The sequence below is a fragment of the Argopecten irradians genome, chromosome 2, assembly GCF_041381155.1.
Source record: "Argopecten irradians isolate NY chromosome 2, Ai_NY, whole genome shotgun sequence".
Classification (NCBI taxonomy): Eukaryota; Metazoa; Mollusca; class Bivalvia; order Pectinida; family Pectinidae; genus Argopecten; species Argopecten irradians.
Window position 1 is genome coordinate 32237619 of NC_091135.1, and position 17948 is coordinate 32255566.

A 17948-nucleotide genomic window follows, 5' to 3' on the forward strand; every position below is an offset into this window, starting at 1 on the left:
TAAAACTATGTTAAAATCAAATGTGAAGCACAAAAGTAAAATTTCATCATGGTATCATTTAAAACATTTTTTTTATATTCTTAAAATTAGCCTTCTTCGTTTCATCATTTGACATATTGTTTTAGATAATAGAAATTGAAGCTCATTATCACAGAATAAATATAACAACTTTTCAATTGAAGTGAGCTCATTAAAATTACTGTTACAATTCGCTGCTTTTTCGAACAGATATAGTCTGATATCACTATAAACAGGGCAGTCACAGAGAAAATGCGGTTCGTCTTCCACTTTATCCGGACAAAAAGGACATTTACGCTGCTCCACTGGCAAGTTTGTGTATCGCCCAGTTTCTAACAGTATAGGGAGACAACCCGAGTCTAAGCTTGGCGAGGTGGCTCCGATAGTGACGTGGTATAATTGACGAGATATAATGTTCCGGGATCCTGTCCTTTTTGTATATTCTGTATGATCTCAGTTTACTACCGGTGTTATCGCTCCACAATTTGCTGATATCAGTGCAAACGCCGAGTTGTTAATGAACAGAACATCTCAGAACTTACACTAGATAATATGTAAGCCAAATAAGCATAAGTAGAATAAGTAGGACATTGCTCCAGGATTTCTTTGTTGGATTGCAAGAATTTCTCAAGAATGGAATCCGGCTTGCATCAAACAAAGCCTAATGTCAGCGAGCGGGATCAATGGTCCAGGAAAATGGAGTTCCTGATGTGTGCCATCAGTGGTGCGGTTGGGATTGGCAACATTTGGAGGTTCCCATACTTATGCTACAAAAATGGCGGGGGTATGTACACGTCACTACCAATCATTTTAGAAGAAAAAAAAATTGCCTACCTATTTAAAGATGCTTCACCGCTGACAAATGGTATTTTTTCACTGTCAAAAAAAGGATAAGACGATTTGGTATTTTTCTTCGGTTACAAAAGTTACTTACTTAACACCATTACCACCACTGGAAAGTTTGAGCTTCTAATTTTACGTCAAGATAAAAATATTAGAAATAATTAATTGCATCCCGAAAAAAATCCGTGGCACTATGTTCTATATAGAATAAAGTTCTGACTGCGCATGCACCAAAAGCAAAATAAATTATTTTATGTTATTTTTGTGTTGATTAGACATATATGTACACGATTAAACATCCATTATTGTTCAAATGATGAGTATCATTTATGGTCTGTAGGCGGTGGAGCCTCTTTAAAGATTCAGTAAGTAAGGTGTTGTCAGCAAATCTAAATAATAAATACCTTAAATTTGTTAAGTACAACCAAACAAAACTCATATAGATCGTCAGTTTGTCAACCTTTCAATCTTCATTTTAGTGAGTTGTTATCACAATAATGTGTGTATCTAGTGCTTCAATACTCTAGGACTGCCGCTTTCCTCCTATACTATCTACTGTACTGTCATTTCAATTTTCTTACAGGCGCTTTCCTGGTTCCCTATCTTGTATTCCTGGTTCTGGTCGGATTACCAATGTATATCATGGAGATCGGATTAGGGCAGTACATGAAAAAAGCTGGATTTGAATTGTGGAATATATGTCCATTGTTCAAAGGTAAGCCTTTCAATGAAATGTACATTATCCATGTCGGTCATAAACCTTACGGCCTATTCTGCTGCAGCCGATATTCTCCGTTTGACATGCAGATAAAGTACAATAGGTGTCGATACAAGTCACAATGTGTCTGTGACAAATATCTCATGTAGTGATCTGAATAAAGTATTTATCTTATACTATAAAAATATATTAAAAAACCGTAACCCCGCGACAAAACCTGGCATACATTGCTAAAAAGAGGATTCTTAATTAAGGTAAGTTGATTAAACGAGCGGACACTCAATATTTTCGTCAAATTTGGTTCAATTTCAAAGTGAATTGGAGCGTACCCTCAACTTCCGGTTCATGGAGTGTCTGACCTTGTTCATATAGTAGGGGTAAGATATTCTATTTTTCCAAAACCAGACGCAGACGCCTGTGCTCTAAGTACTACACCGTACTGTACGTACTAGAAAAAATGATTATCACACTCGGTCCAAATTGAAAATCGCACGTACGCTTATTTAGATAAACGATGTGTGCTTATGCGATATCAAATGATAACTTGATTCATTCCATACATTGTTTATTAAGCATACATTGTTGCTATTCAACGGTTCCATTGAACGATATTCAAATACGCACACCTAGGCCTATAGTCCGCTTGATATCGTTTGAGACGTTTTTACCGATGCGTCAAATATACAACGATCATGCTGATTTTCATTTAAATAACAATACATGTATATTGCTATTAAATGCATATATGCTCTGTTATGAACATAGACTATCATTTCATTTAAAATACAAACAAGCCTAGCATTATAAAACGTTGTTGAACCATATAGCCTGTTTGCCTCATTTTCTATGTAACATTTGTGTATATCTAATCCACGCCAACGTTTTTAAACTATGTTGTATGTTAGGTTTAAGCAATTTTATGGTAAGCCCATTAAACATTTATTGAAAGAGCAAGGTCTATCCCGTAAATCGTCTATACAATCCATGCATGTCATAACATGACAACTGATACAATGCTTATGTTTACAAAATGAGGTAAAACGGTATAAAGCTAGTATATTAATAATACGAAATAAAAGTAGAACCAAAATCATTTTTATGGAATATATATTCAGCCACTATAGGACCTTCTTCATTATAAAACTTACACAACGAGTTCGTCTACATGTTTGTTTACATCTATTGTGCGCAGGTATGAAATGTCACGGCCCGCTTATGTTTACGTTCAACTCAATACCGGTATTTCGATTATAAAAAAATGAAGGTATAAAATTAAAGATGAAAATGAAACTACTACGTCAGTACAATGTATTCGTCTGCATGTTTGTTTACATCTATTCTGCAGCTGAGCCGAGCCTCTAGATCTTCCCTAGTACGTGATCCAAACATAGATCAAAACGATTGTTGGTTGATAAAAAATATGAAAATGCATGTGTATTGAAAATATCTATAATCCCATATCACTTTGTATTTTTTATTCATGTACATATCACATTGCATCGGTCATAAAACGGAGGATGCCAAAGAACAGCTGCTTTGAATATGGTGCATATGCATAAGAGCCCAGTAAAGGTTTATATACATGCACATGTGATAGCATTTGTTACATACAAGAATAACAGCACACAAAAAGGCAAGAATGGTATAAAACAAACTCATATAGAGGAAACGCCATAAAAATCAGTTATGCATGAAAGTGAGAACTTTGAGGTACACACCTCAAACGAAACAGCTTGGGTATAAATCATGCTACGTACACACCTCAAACGAAACAGCTTGGGTATAAATCATGCTACGTTATTATTGTTGCTGAACGTATATAAATACTAACTGTTTTGTATGTTCATCAATCGACTATTTCATGGAAACCGGAACTCTGCTAAATCTAACAACCGGATCACACATTCACTCCACTACCACTACTGAGAAGCAAATTTAATACCATTTTACTTTTAACTGAAAAAAATTGTTTATTCAATAAATGCATGTCAAAAACATGACAACTGACACAATGCTTATTTTCACATTTAACCCATACCGGTATTCCAATTATAAAAAGAACGCAGGTATAAAATTAAAGATGAAAATAAAACTGATACGTATGCATAGATAGAAATATCATTTAATGCAACATTCGATGATTTGTTGGGAAAATCCAATAAATTCGGTCGCTTTCGGTTGTTGCGAAGGGATAACAGACTTAACGATAACAGTACACGTATATGAAATAATCCCATCAGTTAAGCGGATTTACAAAGACTTTAAGGACAACATTTTTCCATATTGAAAACATTTTTAGAATTTTAGAATATTCTTCAGTAAATTACCACGCTGGGGTGAAAGCACACTTTTCGTGTCGTCTTTTGAACTCTCATAAAGGTATTACTACGCCAGAGCCATTGTAAAGAGTGGAAATGTCCATACGTTGGGTATACGAATATGAAAAGTTTCTGTTGTAGGCCTTGGCGTTTCATCCATGTTTATTGTTTTCGTCATCAACATCTATTACGTCATGGTTCTGATATGGAGTGCCTTTTACTTTGTCATGAGTCTGAGGTCAGAGCTACCCTGGTCTACCTGTGATAACGAATGGAACACTCCCATGTATGTACAAGGATTTGCTTCAAAACACCGTCTCCAAGATATTCAAGAAATCTGATTTATTCTATATTTTATTGTGTTTTTAAATTTAAACTTTTAAATCAATGCTTGTTAAGAGCGTCTTTCTGTGAGCGTTTTTTTTTTATCTAAAACGTCAGTTTGTGGGAACGTTTTTGTCTAATTCTTTCCTATTGGTTTTCAAATAGATGAAGTGAAGTTTGCTGATGTCTAGTCTATTCAGTGTCCTATCAACAGCTAAGATGATTAACCCATTTATGTAATAACCAGTAATGGTTTAAATTGCTCGGATTTTAGGTGTGTGACAGGAGAACCTAATATCACTGGAACAATTGGTAACCTTACTGGATATAACTTTACGGCCAGCAATGCTACGGTCGACTCAACAGTAGAGTTCTGGAGGTAAAGTTAATGTGAATTATAAGCTTTCATTTGATGGAAATGAAATGACATCGACACAACGCTTATCTTCATTTATACTGCATAGTTGTGTAAATTTCGCAGTGAGAAGATTTTTAGATCTCCTTATTGATGATAATTCGCGAGGAGAAATGTCAGCGTATTTTTGAATTTCTAAACATGTTTCCTCAATGAATAAAAACACGTATAAAGTATCTGAAATCAATTAGCATGGACTTTGTTTTATAATTTCAAGATTACAAGTTTAAAAAATAAATTAATCCCACGTAATGTTATCGGCTCAACTTAATAGTGAGTTTTAAGGCTTAAACTAGAACTAGACTTAGTGCAATTATTCTGCATATGTAGGTAGGTATTGATTATGACGTCATGTGTTTACGAGCGGAACGTCATATTTGCAGAGAAAACGACGTGAATTTCGCTCACAAAATAATGACGTTACAATGGATACGTACATCGCTAGTGAGGTAACTCTGCAATATGCAAAGACGAAATATAATTATATGTGTTTTAGGTACCGAACTCTTCAGATGTCTGGCAGTATGGAATCAACAGGGGGAATGGTCAAGGAATTGGTTATATGTTCGCTGTGTGTGTGGGTTTTACTATTCCTGTGTGTCAACAAAGGAATTAAGATTTCAGGAAAGGTAGTATTTAGTGTTAAAAGAAGGACAAAAAACCTGTGGACACTAGCAATGTATTAAATTTATGAAGAAAATCAACAATAAACCTAGTAGCGAAAAATGAAATTTATTAGCATTATGACAATACTAACAAATATAATAGCTTTTCATCAAAATATCATAAACTGTTTCTGGCGATCCGATAATTATAGTTTTTGAATAAAAAGAGTCTTCGACCACTGTGGTGACAAGTATAATTTTTTCTTTTTCTTTTTTTTTTCTTCTTCTGAAAAGTGTGTATATGAACCATTTTTCTGTTAATATAACAATTCGGTTCGTGATTACTATTTGCAGATAATGTACGTGACGTCACTCTTTCCCTACGTCATACTGACGATCCTCCTCATTCGTGGAGTCACTCTCGACGGAGCAAAAGAAGGCATACAGTTTTATTTGGAGCCAAATTTTAATCGCTTAAGGAATAAACAGGTAACACTTTCATATGTAGTTTACGAATGAGTTATTCCTATACATTTCCTACACAGGACGGTTTTTTTTTCTCTCACATTTTTCCTCTCTTAGGTATGGATTGACGCGGGAACCCAGATATTCTTCTCGTTAGGATTAACGATGGGGGCTATGCAAATGATTGGTTCCTACAACAAAACACACTACAATTTCTATAGGTAAGAGAAAAATGGTCTCTGAATTTATTGGCAGCACTATTTAAAACTTACCCTAAAAACGTCATGCTTCTTTTTCCTTCTTTGGCTTGTTGCTTGGATCGGTGCAATGGTTCAACTTCAAAAAGCACAATGGAGATACGAAACCGTGTTTTACCTCTGAATTTCTTAGGATATTATGACAATTTACTACTTTATGTTTTTTATGTTTACAAATATTGTTTTCCGTTACTAAATTTAGTGCTACTTTTCTTCATAAAATTGATACAATGGTAGTCTGCCTTTTTTTAACACCAAACAATATATATAATGAGCATAATGTATATGATAACTGACAATATATGTTTATTATAGAAACAAAGTAATTAGAATTACCGCGACATTACCATGCCAACAATTTTCATATCTTAAAAACCTATTTGTGTATGGTTTAGAGACTGTTTCTTCATCGCCACCATCAACAGCCTAACCAGCGTATATGGAGGATTTGCAGTGTTCTCAATTCTGGGATTCATGGCCAAGAGCCAAGGGCTATCTATTTCTGCTGTTGTAGATGCAGGTAAGACTTCCAAATCTGAAAAGCAATTATAGTGAAAGAAGGGCTTTAAAAATAATCCACACACTCGGGTTTAAAGCAACAAAAATGACTTTTGCGTTTTTTTGACACTGATATCACTAATTCAATAGTGCTCAGTAAATTATATAGCGGACACTAGCCCGACATACTCTGGCTCAGACACCAGACTAAGATATGATGACAGATAGATGACTGGTGTAGCCCGAGATACTCTGGCCCTAACATCAGACTTAGGCATTATGACAGATAAATGTCTGGTGTAGCCCGAGATACTCTGGCTAATCATCAGACCTAGACATTATGACAGATAAATGTCTGGTGTAGCCCGAGATACACTAGACCTAACATCAGACTTAGACATGATGACAGATAGATGTCTGGTGTAGCCCGAGATACTCTGGCCATATCATCAGACCTAGACATTATGACAGATAAATGTCTGGTGTAGCCCGAGATACACTAGACCTAACATCAGACTTAGACATGATTACAGATAGATGTCTGGTGTATCCCGATATACTCTGGCCCTAACACTAGACTTAGACATGATGACAGATAAATGTCTGGTGTAGCCCGAGATACTCTGGCCCTAACACTAGACTTAGACATGATTACAGATAGATGTCTGGTGTATCCCGATATACTCTGGCCCTAACACTAGACTTCGACATGATTACAGATAGATGTCTGATGTAGCCCGAGATACTCTGACCCTAACACCAGACTTAGACATTATAACAGATAGATGTCAATTGAAAGTGCTATAAATGTTTCGTGATGTCTAAGTCACTATTCTAAATATTCCTATTTTCACAAGTCTAATATTTAATTGATATGTCTAGTAATTTGTCTTATAATGTTCTAACCAATTGTTTTGTTTAGTTACACCATAGTGTCCAACCATGTACACAAGTACATGTATAAGCAATCATATTACGTTATGTGTATATGGTATATACGTTATTCTATCTTTCTTAAATCTAAACGACATACTGATAGTTTTGTAATACCTTTTTCCTGTATTTTGAGGCCCTGGACTTGCCTTCATCACATACCCTAAAGCTGTCACCAAACTTCCAGCAGCTCCGCTCTGGTCCAGTCTGTTCTTTCTCATGCTCTTCGTGGTTGGCTTTGGCACACAAGTAAGCACTATTAAAAGACCGATTTTCATGTCTAGAGAGATTGGGAGAAAAAGAGGTCGGAGCTCCACAAAATTGTCTTTTGTCATATGAATTTAATCAAATTGATCAATACTAGCACTACAAATGCTTTTTATTCATTTCAGTATTATCTTTTGTTTAAACTATTGATGCAGTCGAACAGTTGATAAGATGTGTATGCATCAAGGCGAATATTTGGTCTCATGATTATATATGTATGGTGGTAAAAGTCACAAGAAGACATTTCATGCACCAGAAACATCTATTGTATACTGTTTGGAACACAGAATATGAAACGAACACTGATTTGGGAGAAAAAAATCAGTTGGCCTATTTGGGGGAAAATGAGAAAATTTGTGGAATACACGGCTGAAATTAACAATATGTTGTCTTAAAAGGTCCTTACATTATGATCAGATGTCATCATAGCATTTAATAGGTCCATTGGTATCAACCGGAACGCACACATATATGCCATATTTGCGTGATATAATTTACAACAGCCATATGCATAGGTAAAAAAGGATCCAATGTGCCTGTGTGGTAAAGTAAAAACCGGTCAAACTAACGCTGGTAGTACTTGATATAGACACTCATATACATAATGACATAGTCAAATGGTGGCAGAAGTATAGCCCGAACCTCATCCATTTTTTTTCCTGCAATATACATTTTTTCGATATTTTTTAGAATATACAAGGTACGCAGCAATAACGTACGGGTCAACATTATACCGTATGTTAACCATGACGGATAAACACCTTTGATCAATTTAGTAATATAGGTATCATCACTAGTTTAAACGGGGGTATTACCTTACTATTTCGATCTTTTTGGCAAAAATTACGAATTCATTTAGTCGCTCAAAGTGTTGTCTCGGATGTATGACTATGTCGTAAAATTTGTCATTCTTCCTTATATCAATTTTTACCCCCACAGTTGTGTTTTTTTTATTTTCCAAGCAGCTATATGGTGCAATTAAATAAGCAAATGTGGTTGATGTGTTGATTTCTGCTCTCTTTACAGATTGTTGGTATCGAGACGATAATTACTCCTATAGTCGATCTTTATCCCAAATCATTTAGAACCACCAAGGGGAGAATGCTTCTATACGGCGTATACTGTGTAGTGTCGTTTCTACTTGGCTTTGTCTTCCTTACTAAGGTAGGTCCTTACCATTGCACGTCTGTCCTTTTGTAATCTGTATGGGTATATCGAACAACCGTTGTGCATATGTACATAATATGCAGTATTTCATATGTTACTATGCTATTAGGGATTGTTGTACATTATTTTCATGTTTAAACAGGACCGGAGTTCATATTCAGGTAAAAAGTTGTTTTTTTTTTTTCAAAGACAAATTAAAGATTGACACCGTAACTATAGTATCTTAATACTATGTTTTGATTCTATAACAGGGGGGAATCTACGTGTTCAACCTCGTCGATTATTACGGCGCCAGTGGGATGCTGCTCGTATGGCAGCTGATGTGGGAGGCCATAGCTATTGGCTGGATTGTAGGTATGTCGATATATAGGTGTAGGTGAGCTTGTAGGTACATCTATAAAGGTTAAAGGTGGGATTGTAGGTACGTTCATATATAACTTTAGGTGGGATTGTAGGTACGTTCATATATCACTATAGGTGGGATTGTAGGTACGTTCATATATAACTGTAGGTGGGATTGTAGGTACGTTCATATATAACTGTAGGTGGGATTGTAGGTACGTTCATATATAACTGTAGGTGGGATTGTAGGTACGTCTATATTTGGTGTAGGTTGGACTGTTTGTACGTCTACGTCTATATATATAGCTGAAGTCTGAATTGTTGGTACGACAATATATATGGGTGTATGATGGATTGTAGATATGTCGATATATAGCTATAGGTTGGATTGTTGGTACGTCTATATATAGCAGTATGCTGAATTGTCGGTACGTCTATAATATAGGTATAGGTTGGATTGTAGGGACATCTATATATCACCATAGGTGGGATTGTAGGTACGTCGATATATAGTTATAGGTAAGGTTGTTGATACGTCTAAATATAGCTATATGTGGGATTGTTGGTACGTCTAAATATAGCTATATGTGGGATTGTTGGTACGTCTATATATAGCTATATGTGGGATTGTTGGTACGTTTATATATAGCTATAGGTGGTATTGTATTGACGTCTATTAAAAGCTTTAGGCTAAATTGGAGGTACGTTTATGTACAGTAAAAGTATAGGTTGGATAGACAGAACCAGGTATTTATTAGTATATACATGTAGCAATAGTTTGCAGAGTCGGAACGTTTTTTTTATAAAGCTTTAGTTAAAATAGAAGGAATACTTATATATTACCTTTGACAGTCTACTGGTATTATTTTTTTAAAATGTTTTAAAAACAACATAATGTGCTTAATGTTTCAGGAGCGGGTAACTTTTATGATGCTATGGAATATATGCTTGGATATAGGATCGGACCATGGCTCAAAATATCATGGAAATATCTTACACCAATTTTAAGCATGGTATGTTTATGCGGGTGATCGGGTGGTTGTAATTAGACCAGTTTCAGACGGACGGGATAAGGTCAAATACATCAGTCAAATTACTTGGGTTTCCTCATGGCACTTCGAGTTCTTCTATTTATAATACCATTGCTCGCTACACTTCTAAACGGTTTACATCGACTTATGACTCGCGGACAACTTGGCAGTTTATCTATCTAAGTTTAATTTACAAAAACATACAAAAATAGAAAATGTCCTTATTTGCTCCCGGTGGGCTATACTCCGGTGCAGGAAGACATTTCGGTATTGAAAATGTTTATTCGAATACAATGGTCTTTGTTATAAACATAGTTAAATAAAGTCATACACTGCTCAGTGGTATTAATTTTTTTTAAATGTTTAAGGCTCTGTTGATGTTACAAGGACTGAACTTCAATCTGCTGTCTGGAGCCGAAGGTTATGTGTATCCTGACGGAGCCCACGTATTTGGTATTATACTTGGTCTAGTGCCCATATTTATACTGGTCAGTTTGGCAATAGTACAGATATTGAAAACACCTGGATCTTTTATACAGGTACGTGTGTGTACTGTTATACAGGTAGGTGAGCATAGACAGGGGCTTGTATACATCATTTGGAATGGTTACTAGAATCTTTCATCACTTTTGGGGTGAGACAGGAGATTCTCAACACAATGGGAAGACTCTTAAGTTATCATTACAAACACGAGGCTTTGCACGAATTTTTGCAGGAGGCTTTGCCGAGTATTTTACAGCTGAAGTATCCTGAGGGTCGAGTTATCCTGTCTCATCACAAACAGAGTGAATGATTCTGTTTTCTTACCCTGTACACATCTCCAATAATGACGTTTCAGCATTGCAAGCAATGACGACCTGACGTGAATGAATATTGTCGTCGTCGCCGTTTTTGTTACGTTAATGCACTGTTGCCGCCACGTCATGCAATTGCTGAAAACATGCAAATATATCGTGTAGCTTGTCTTTACCCTAGGATGAATCTCACAAGGGTAAAATTGAGGATATTCCTGTTTGGGGTAAGGTAGATTAAGGTCATTCCTGGGCAATGAACCCGGTAACACACATGGCCACAAGAAACCCCACTTACAGTGGCCACAAGAAACCCCACTTACCTTAATTATTTCTTCCCAAACAGCTTAAGGATGTACACCTCTGAGAAGTCAAAATTTTCTTGTATTAAAATTTTCTCCCAATAGATTTTTGGAAATAGGAGTTCATACCATACAAGAAAATGGAGGAAAAAAAATATGTCGGTGTGCTTGTTTTTGACCTATTGTCATTCAAAGATACCAAGTTGACAAAATCTTGATATGTATGGAAGTTTGAAGAATTTATTTTCCTGTAGTCTTCTTTAAAAATATACAAGTTTTGATTAATAAGACTCATATTTTTTCAGAATAACAACATATGCTACCCCTACCCCTTAATTTTGAGCTACAAAATACACCATTTTAAGCCATTTTAGATAAATTTAACCCTTTATAGAAACAGTTGTGGTATTAAACTTTTGTTAGTATTTTGCATATCAATAAGGAATGGGTTGTTCTTTCTTAATTAGGCAGAAAAATGGGGGCCAGTGTGCTTACTTTTTGGCCTCATTTGAATATGTGTTATTTTTCAGTATTTTGGAGTAAAAAAAAGTGCTCAAATTACCATTAAATGTAAAAATAAAGTGACAAAAGCGTATCACTTCACGCAATAATGCTCAATATCTTAAGAACAACGAACCTAGTAAAGATTAACAGCAAAAATTAGCTCGATACAGCTAAAAATGCTGGTGCAGTGATGATCTAAGTAAAAACAATTTCAGTAAAAAATGGTAAAACTATGGCTCTACTCAAAGAGGAAAAAGACACAATTTCAAAATGACCGCCAAATGGGCCATTTCTTAAAATCCCTGTATAAAAAATCTACTGAAAATATAAATGTATTTTTTTGACAAAATTTGCATCTGGCAACTTGCTACAGATATTGATAAAATATATTTGAAAATCTCATAACTTCTTTGATCTTTGTCGAAACGAGACTTCAACGGAACTGAAACCTCAGAAGAATACATCCTTAAAGGCAAAATATGTGTTTTTGAATGCAATGATACAGGATTTTTATGATATACATGTATTTATGATCAACTTTTGGGGATAATAAGATTGAAAATTTATACAAAAATGTTTGCCAAATAAGCATGTATATTGAAAAAAGTAATTTATGAAATGCACGTGGAAGTGTACGAAATTTCATAGACAATTCACACCAATCACTTGCAAGAAAATTAACCTTATGGCGTAGTATATCGTGATCCTTTTTTATGAAGTATTAGAATATGTTACTATATGTATAATCAAATCATCTCAGATATAAAGAGTATCAACATACCACGATGTTTGTGAATCAACCATAGAAAATCGTTTCTAAACACACCATGGGGTGTATTAAAGTCATCTGTGGTAATTATCAACCAAGTAAATCACTTCAATTTCGATATTGAGATTTTTATCATTATACAAACCTGGTTAAATGTTAATTATATAAAATGTTATCATATTCCCGAGGTTAAAGTTGGTACGAATAATTGTCAATTGTGAATTGTCAGTAATTACCATTACATACATTCCCACCTGTATTTTGAAATGAAGATTGCCAATGTGCATGCTTGCTTTGTTTTTTACATATATATATGTAATTGAAAAAATAATTATAAAGATTATCATAAAAATTTATTCTTAAAAATCCTGCATCGTTGCAACCAACCATACAAAATAACACAGGTGATTCCTGATACCGTATTTACAATACGTAGGTTGGGTGATCGGGTGGTGTAGTGATTAAGCCACTAGCCTTTCACCTAGCCGGCCGGGGTTCGATCCCCGGCACGGACGTGAAAAGGTTAGGGGTCACCTGCCTGACCACGTAGGTTTTCTCCGGGCACTCCGGTTTCCACCCACCCTAAGATCACTCGCGTGCTTTCATCCGGGCGATCGAAAGTGAATTGTATAAATTATAGAACTTGTTTCGCAATCGATGTAAAATACATAAAGTTTTATTAATATATGTAGGTTTTCATTTTACAAGTATAAATTAGAGCTGAAAATGAATATATATGTTTGTCTATCCATTTGAATGATTTTCAATAGACTACCGAAGAAAAAATAGCGTGTCATTTTTTTGCTCGGTTATGGCACATACAGCTAACCATTAAACTCAGAGAAACATGGGCGCAATATATCAATATAGTAATATAATGGTATAATGGTAAGTGATCAGTAGACCGTATTGTGAAAGTCCACAAGCTCCTTAATCGCCTAACTACTCCAGCATTTTACTGATGATCTGATTGAATAATAGTTAATAAAATAATAAAAAAAAACGATCTAATACACTTTAGTAGCTAGTACCTGGTATGTTGTTTGTTCCAGAGACTGAAGCTGACGTCATCTCCAGTGACTCATCATCCAACACGTGACTCTCAGATGGGTGACGGACGTACATGCACATTGAAGTTGACTGAATGTCAAGGACGACTTTTATAATTTCGTCTTTTAGGTTGAATATTAAGAGCACATTTTTGAGTGTTTTCTAAGGAAAAAAACTAAATAAATAGTTACTACAAAAGTAGTGTTCTAGCTAATGTTAAAAATCCCATAGAAACTGCCCACAGTCCCATTTTCTTTATACTTGTACGTGTCCCTCCGACAACTTTTCCTTTTTGTGATTTTAAAAAGGCCCATAGGGTCTGAAATTTTCATGTTCATTTTTATTAAAACTACCTGCACAAAAATGCCAAAACGGTTATCCTTTGTTAAATATTCTACAATTTTTATTCATAAAGCATTTGAGTAGATCATATATTACAAAGTGTGTATGTAGATTATGATCATTTATAGATTTTGAGTTTGAGTGGTTTGTTTCATCCAAGAGCGTATCTAGTTGTTTTTTGCACTTTAAGGGAAAATGCAAGAATGAAAATATAATTTTTTAGTATAAATGTTTCAAGTTATACCATTGATTGTTTTATTATGCTATCTCTGGTCAACTTTGAATTTAAAGTCACTTAGGACTAATTTTGGATTTTCATAAATATCTCATTTCAGCACTTTCCCTGATTTTTTGAAAAAAAAGTATCTGCGTAAAAATCATAGCCATGGCATGTTTTAAAAATGACTTATAGTGTGGACAAAATCGCTAACTTCCCAAATATTTTGAGAAGCCAAACATCCTTCTTTATATCCTGTCCAAAATGTGATTTTTCTTGAAAAATCCAGTTGTTGGAAAATACCTTATAAATGGGAATATAACAAAGAATGAAGCCCTTTTCATTAGCTAAAATAATAATTAAAAAAATATGTACAAAAGGTGAACACAAGGGGTCTTCTTGACATATACCCAGATTATGGTTAGAAATTATCATTTAAGACCCTTTATGCTTTAAAAATGGCAAAATAGATAAAAAAAGCACGCATAGAGGTAATAGTATACCTATACCTTTAAGAAATCAGAGCGTGGGCGGATTGTGCAACCCCACCTTTGCAAATGTTCAAAACATAGACTAGTGTTACTTTGTTACTTTGGAATGGACTATCTAGATCTGCTTGTCTTTCATCGTTGATGCCCAACACCATCGCTGCTATCTACTGAAAAAACTTGAAGGTATAACACAACATAGTTGTCGCGGAATATCAAAATTCTACACCAGAATATATTATTCATTCTTTTCAAGCTATATTTCGGAAAACTGGAATAAAACTTAAATTGTGGTTAAAACCCCTCTCTTTTTGGTTGAGCGATACAGCGGTAGTAATATCGCAAGCCGCGTTGTCAAAGTCAGTATATATATCTGTTTTCTCATGTAATTAACTAAAACAGACAATAAAAAGTTTTGAAAATTGGGACTGTTGATGCCCAGAACATAAGTGACCGTGAATAGCAATGGATGCAGACTGCAAAAGACATTTCTCAACAAATTCTACAAATCACATGAAATGACTGCAATATTGTTGCTCTAAAGACATATGAAGATACATAAGGGCGTCGCGCTTAGAGCCATTAGGTAGATGTATATATCATCATTTCAACAACGATTAGTATGCTCCTTTTTTTAGAAAATTGATATCTTCATGCATCATGGTAAAACGATAACTGGAGGAATATAGAGAAATGTGATTTGACTCGGGCACTTCTCCGCCAGGATCTATAGGTACCTATTCTTACCTAGCCGAAAAGTATAGAAGGCAGGATTCAAAGACTAATATGTGGATATGAACGACAGGGATATTCTACCCGAGGGTCACAAAATGTTGAAAATCCGAGGCTTGCCGATGGAATTACAACAATTTGTAATGCGGAGGGTAGAATATCCTTATCCTTCTAGGTCTAGTTTCTGAAAAAAATGTGAAAATGTTACCGTGAAAACAGTTGACGCTGTGACGTCACAATGCTTTATTGCTGTACAGCTTCAGGGGAGTGTATTTCTCGAGACCAGCTAGTATTACGAGAGAAACATATAGAGGGAGCAAAACTAAATCCGAAGACGCGGAAAAACAAAACCAATATTCATTTGAAATATATCATGTGGATCTGTACCGTCATGGTTTACGTATCTTTATCAAATGCCAGTTTTCTGTTCATATCAATGTAAACATTTAAAGTGATAGGTGCCATAACTGAGCAAACATTTTGACATGCTATTTGTTCTTCTGCAATCTATTGAAAACCACAAGGTCTGATCAATTAAGCTGTAAATATCATTCAAATGGATAGACAAACATGAATGATGCATTAGTTATAACACCGAATTAATGCAATGTAATTCTTTGTTTTAATGCCTTATGTATGTTAAGATGAAAACTTACATACAGAAATAACTTTATAATTGATAATGACACTGTACAAATGTGAAATAAAACTGTAGACGACAACCTGGCTTCATTGTTGACCTATGTACTCATTTTACTGCAGTGTAGATGTAAACATAATGATTTTTGGCAGTACTGCCACTGATCAATTTAGCTCTTATTTGTGCTTGTAAGTATTGTAATTCTCAAAATGTTGCTAAATTTTTGTGTGAATGGAATATCAAAAGCTCATCTTGATTCCAGAATATGAAAATTACGGCACATATAACTTTAAAAGGTAATTATTATTATTGTTGTTCACTGGTGTATGAACAACATTTTGGCATATTTAAATGACTAAAAACGCAATGTAGAACGATTTGAATCTGATAGCATTAATGTGGACTTAAAAAATTCTTCTAAGGTTCTAGATGAAACCTGACTGAAATGATCCTGATATGTTCACGACCAAGGCAAGTGTTGTATATTTTTGGTCTGATCCGAATTTCAAGATAGCCGCCACATCTGCTATCTTCAAAAAACGATTTTGAACCTCTTTTCAAGTTCTACCTGTGTTAAACGTAACTGAAATGATTCTGACATGGTCCTGAACAAGGGTTGTAATTTTTGGGCTGATCTGAAATGCAATATGACAGTAACTACCGACATCTTCACAACACATTTTGAACTTTTTCTCATATTCAAAATGAGCGCCAAAATCTCCATATTGAACCACTGTATTGACCTCTTTTTCTATTTTACTGATGCCAGTGTTGTATGATGACCGTTAAGGGCTTCTCGTTTTTCAATAATATAGGTCAGCATTTGAATTAATTTTGAGGACACGGAAATGACGTATAGGTGTATAGCTGAACCTAGGAGTTTATGGACTGAAAACTTTGTGTCTTGCTAGAAGCGACATGATTGTAGATAAATATCAAATAACAGAGTGTTCCGAATGCCATTACTACCATAATGTATTAAAAATCATAGAAAATCATGCAATGCTAAATAAAAAAATCGTAACCAAAAGATAAAGAGTTTTATGAAACGATAGTATCTATTTGAGACGTTTTTGTAACATGTTTAGTTACAGAATGTATGAATGATCACGTATATTTTGTAGTTTAAAGTCTTTGTAGGGTTTGTCTCCGGACATGTACTGGCATCCAATTTGACAGAGTCATTTATCTACATGTGTTTTGATAATACTAAACCTGGTATGAGGGAACACTTTTATAGTCATCGTATTAACGAAACTCATTTCCCTTCAAACGTAATCAAAAGTACATAATCCAGACTAGAATAATCATGAAATATAAACGGATTGTTTTGTCAAGAATGTAGAACAATACTTTTATGTCATGATTTCATTGGTTTTACGGATACCTATAAAATGATTATAAAAATCAAACCGTCTGAAAACCAAACAGTACAAATGTCGATAATTTCAGTATTTTAGTAAATATACACAGCACTTAAAACATCACATCGCGAAACTGCGAAAAACGTTAAAGGTAGGCTTCGCCCAACCAAATAAATATTTTTTGTGAAATGCGATAAACGGAAGAAAAGATGAAAAAAACGTATTAAAATACCTCAACTTAATTTCTTTATGCGTTTGAGATTGAACAAATGTGTCTTGAATACAAAATTGAAGGAAATCCTTGATTTATTACGGTGTCCGTCAGACAAAATAGTATGCAAATGAAGCTGCGATGGATTGTGTTGTCGAAGTTTCGCGCATGCGCATTGTCACGCACTAAAAGTAAACAAAATGGCTGAACGAAAGCGTGTGAGATAAAGAAAAATATATCTGAATCGGCAACAAAGTGGAGGAAATTATAATGGATTCGGTAGCACCCTAGGATATCTATAGGGAATTAAATTCAGAGATGACATGTAGCAATATAT

At 34.8% G+C, this 17948-nt stretch overlaps 1 protein-coding gene across 1 annotated transcript; it reads left to right on the forward strand.

Moving 5' to 3' along the window:
- Nucleotides 1-352: 352 nt before the first annotated feature.
- Nucleotides 353-17513, forward strand: LOC138315176 (sodium- and chloride-dependent creatine transporter 1-like). The gene is made up of 14 exons (XM_069255986.1): nucleotides 353-802; nucleotides 1445-1576; nucleotides 4039-4183; nucleotides 4496-4600; nucleotides 5133-5265; nucleotides 5596-5730; nucleotides 5824-5927; nucleotides 6359-6483; nucleotides 7531-7643; nucleotides 8688-8825; nucleotides 9080-9182; nucleotides 10083-10183; nucleotides 10570-10740; nucleotides 13620-17513. The coding sequence occupies exons 1-14, from the start codon at nucleotides 652-654 to the stop codon at nucleotides 13731-13733; spliced, it is 1770 nt and encodes a 589-aa protein (XP_069112087.1). The 5' UTR covers nucleotides 353-651; the 3' UTR covers nucleotides 13734-17513.
- The last annotated feature ends 435 nt before the right edge of the window (nucleotides 17514-17948 follow it).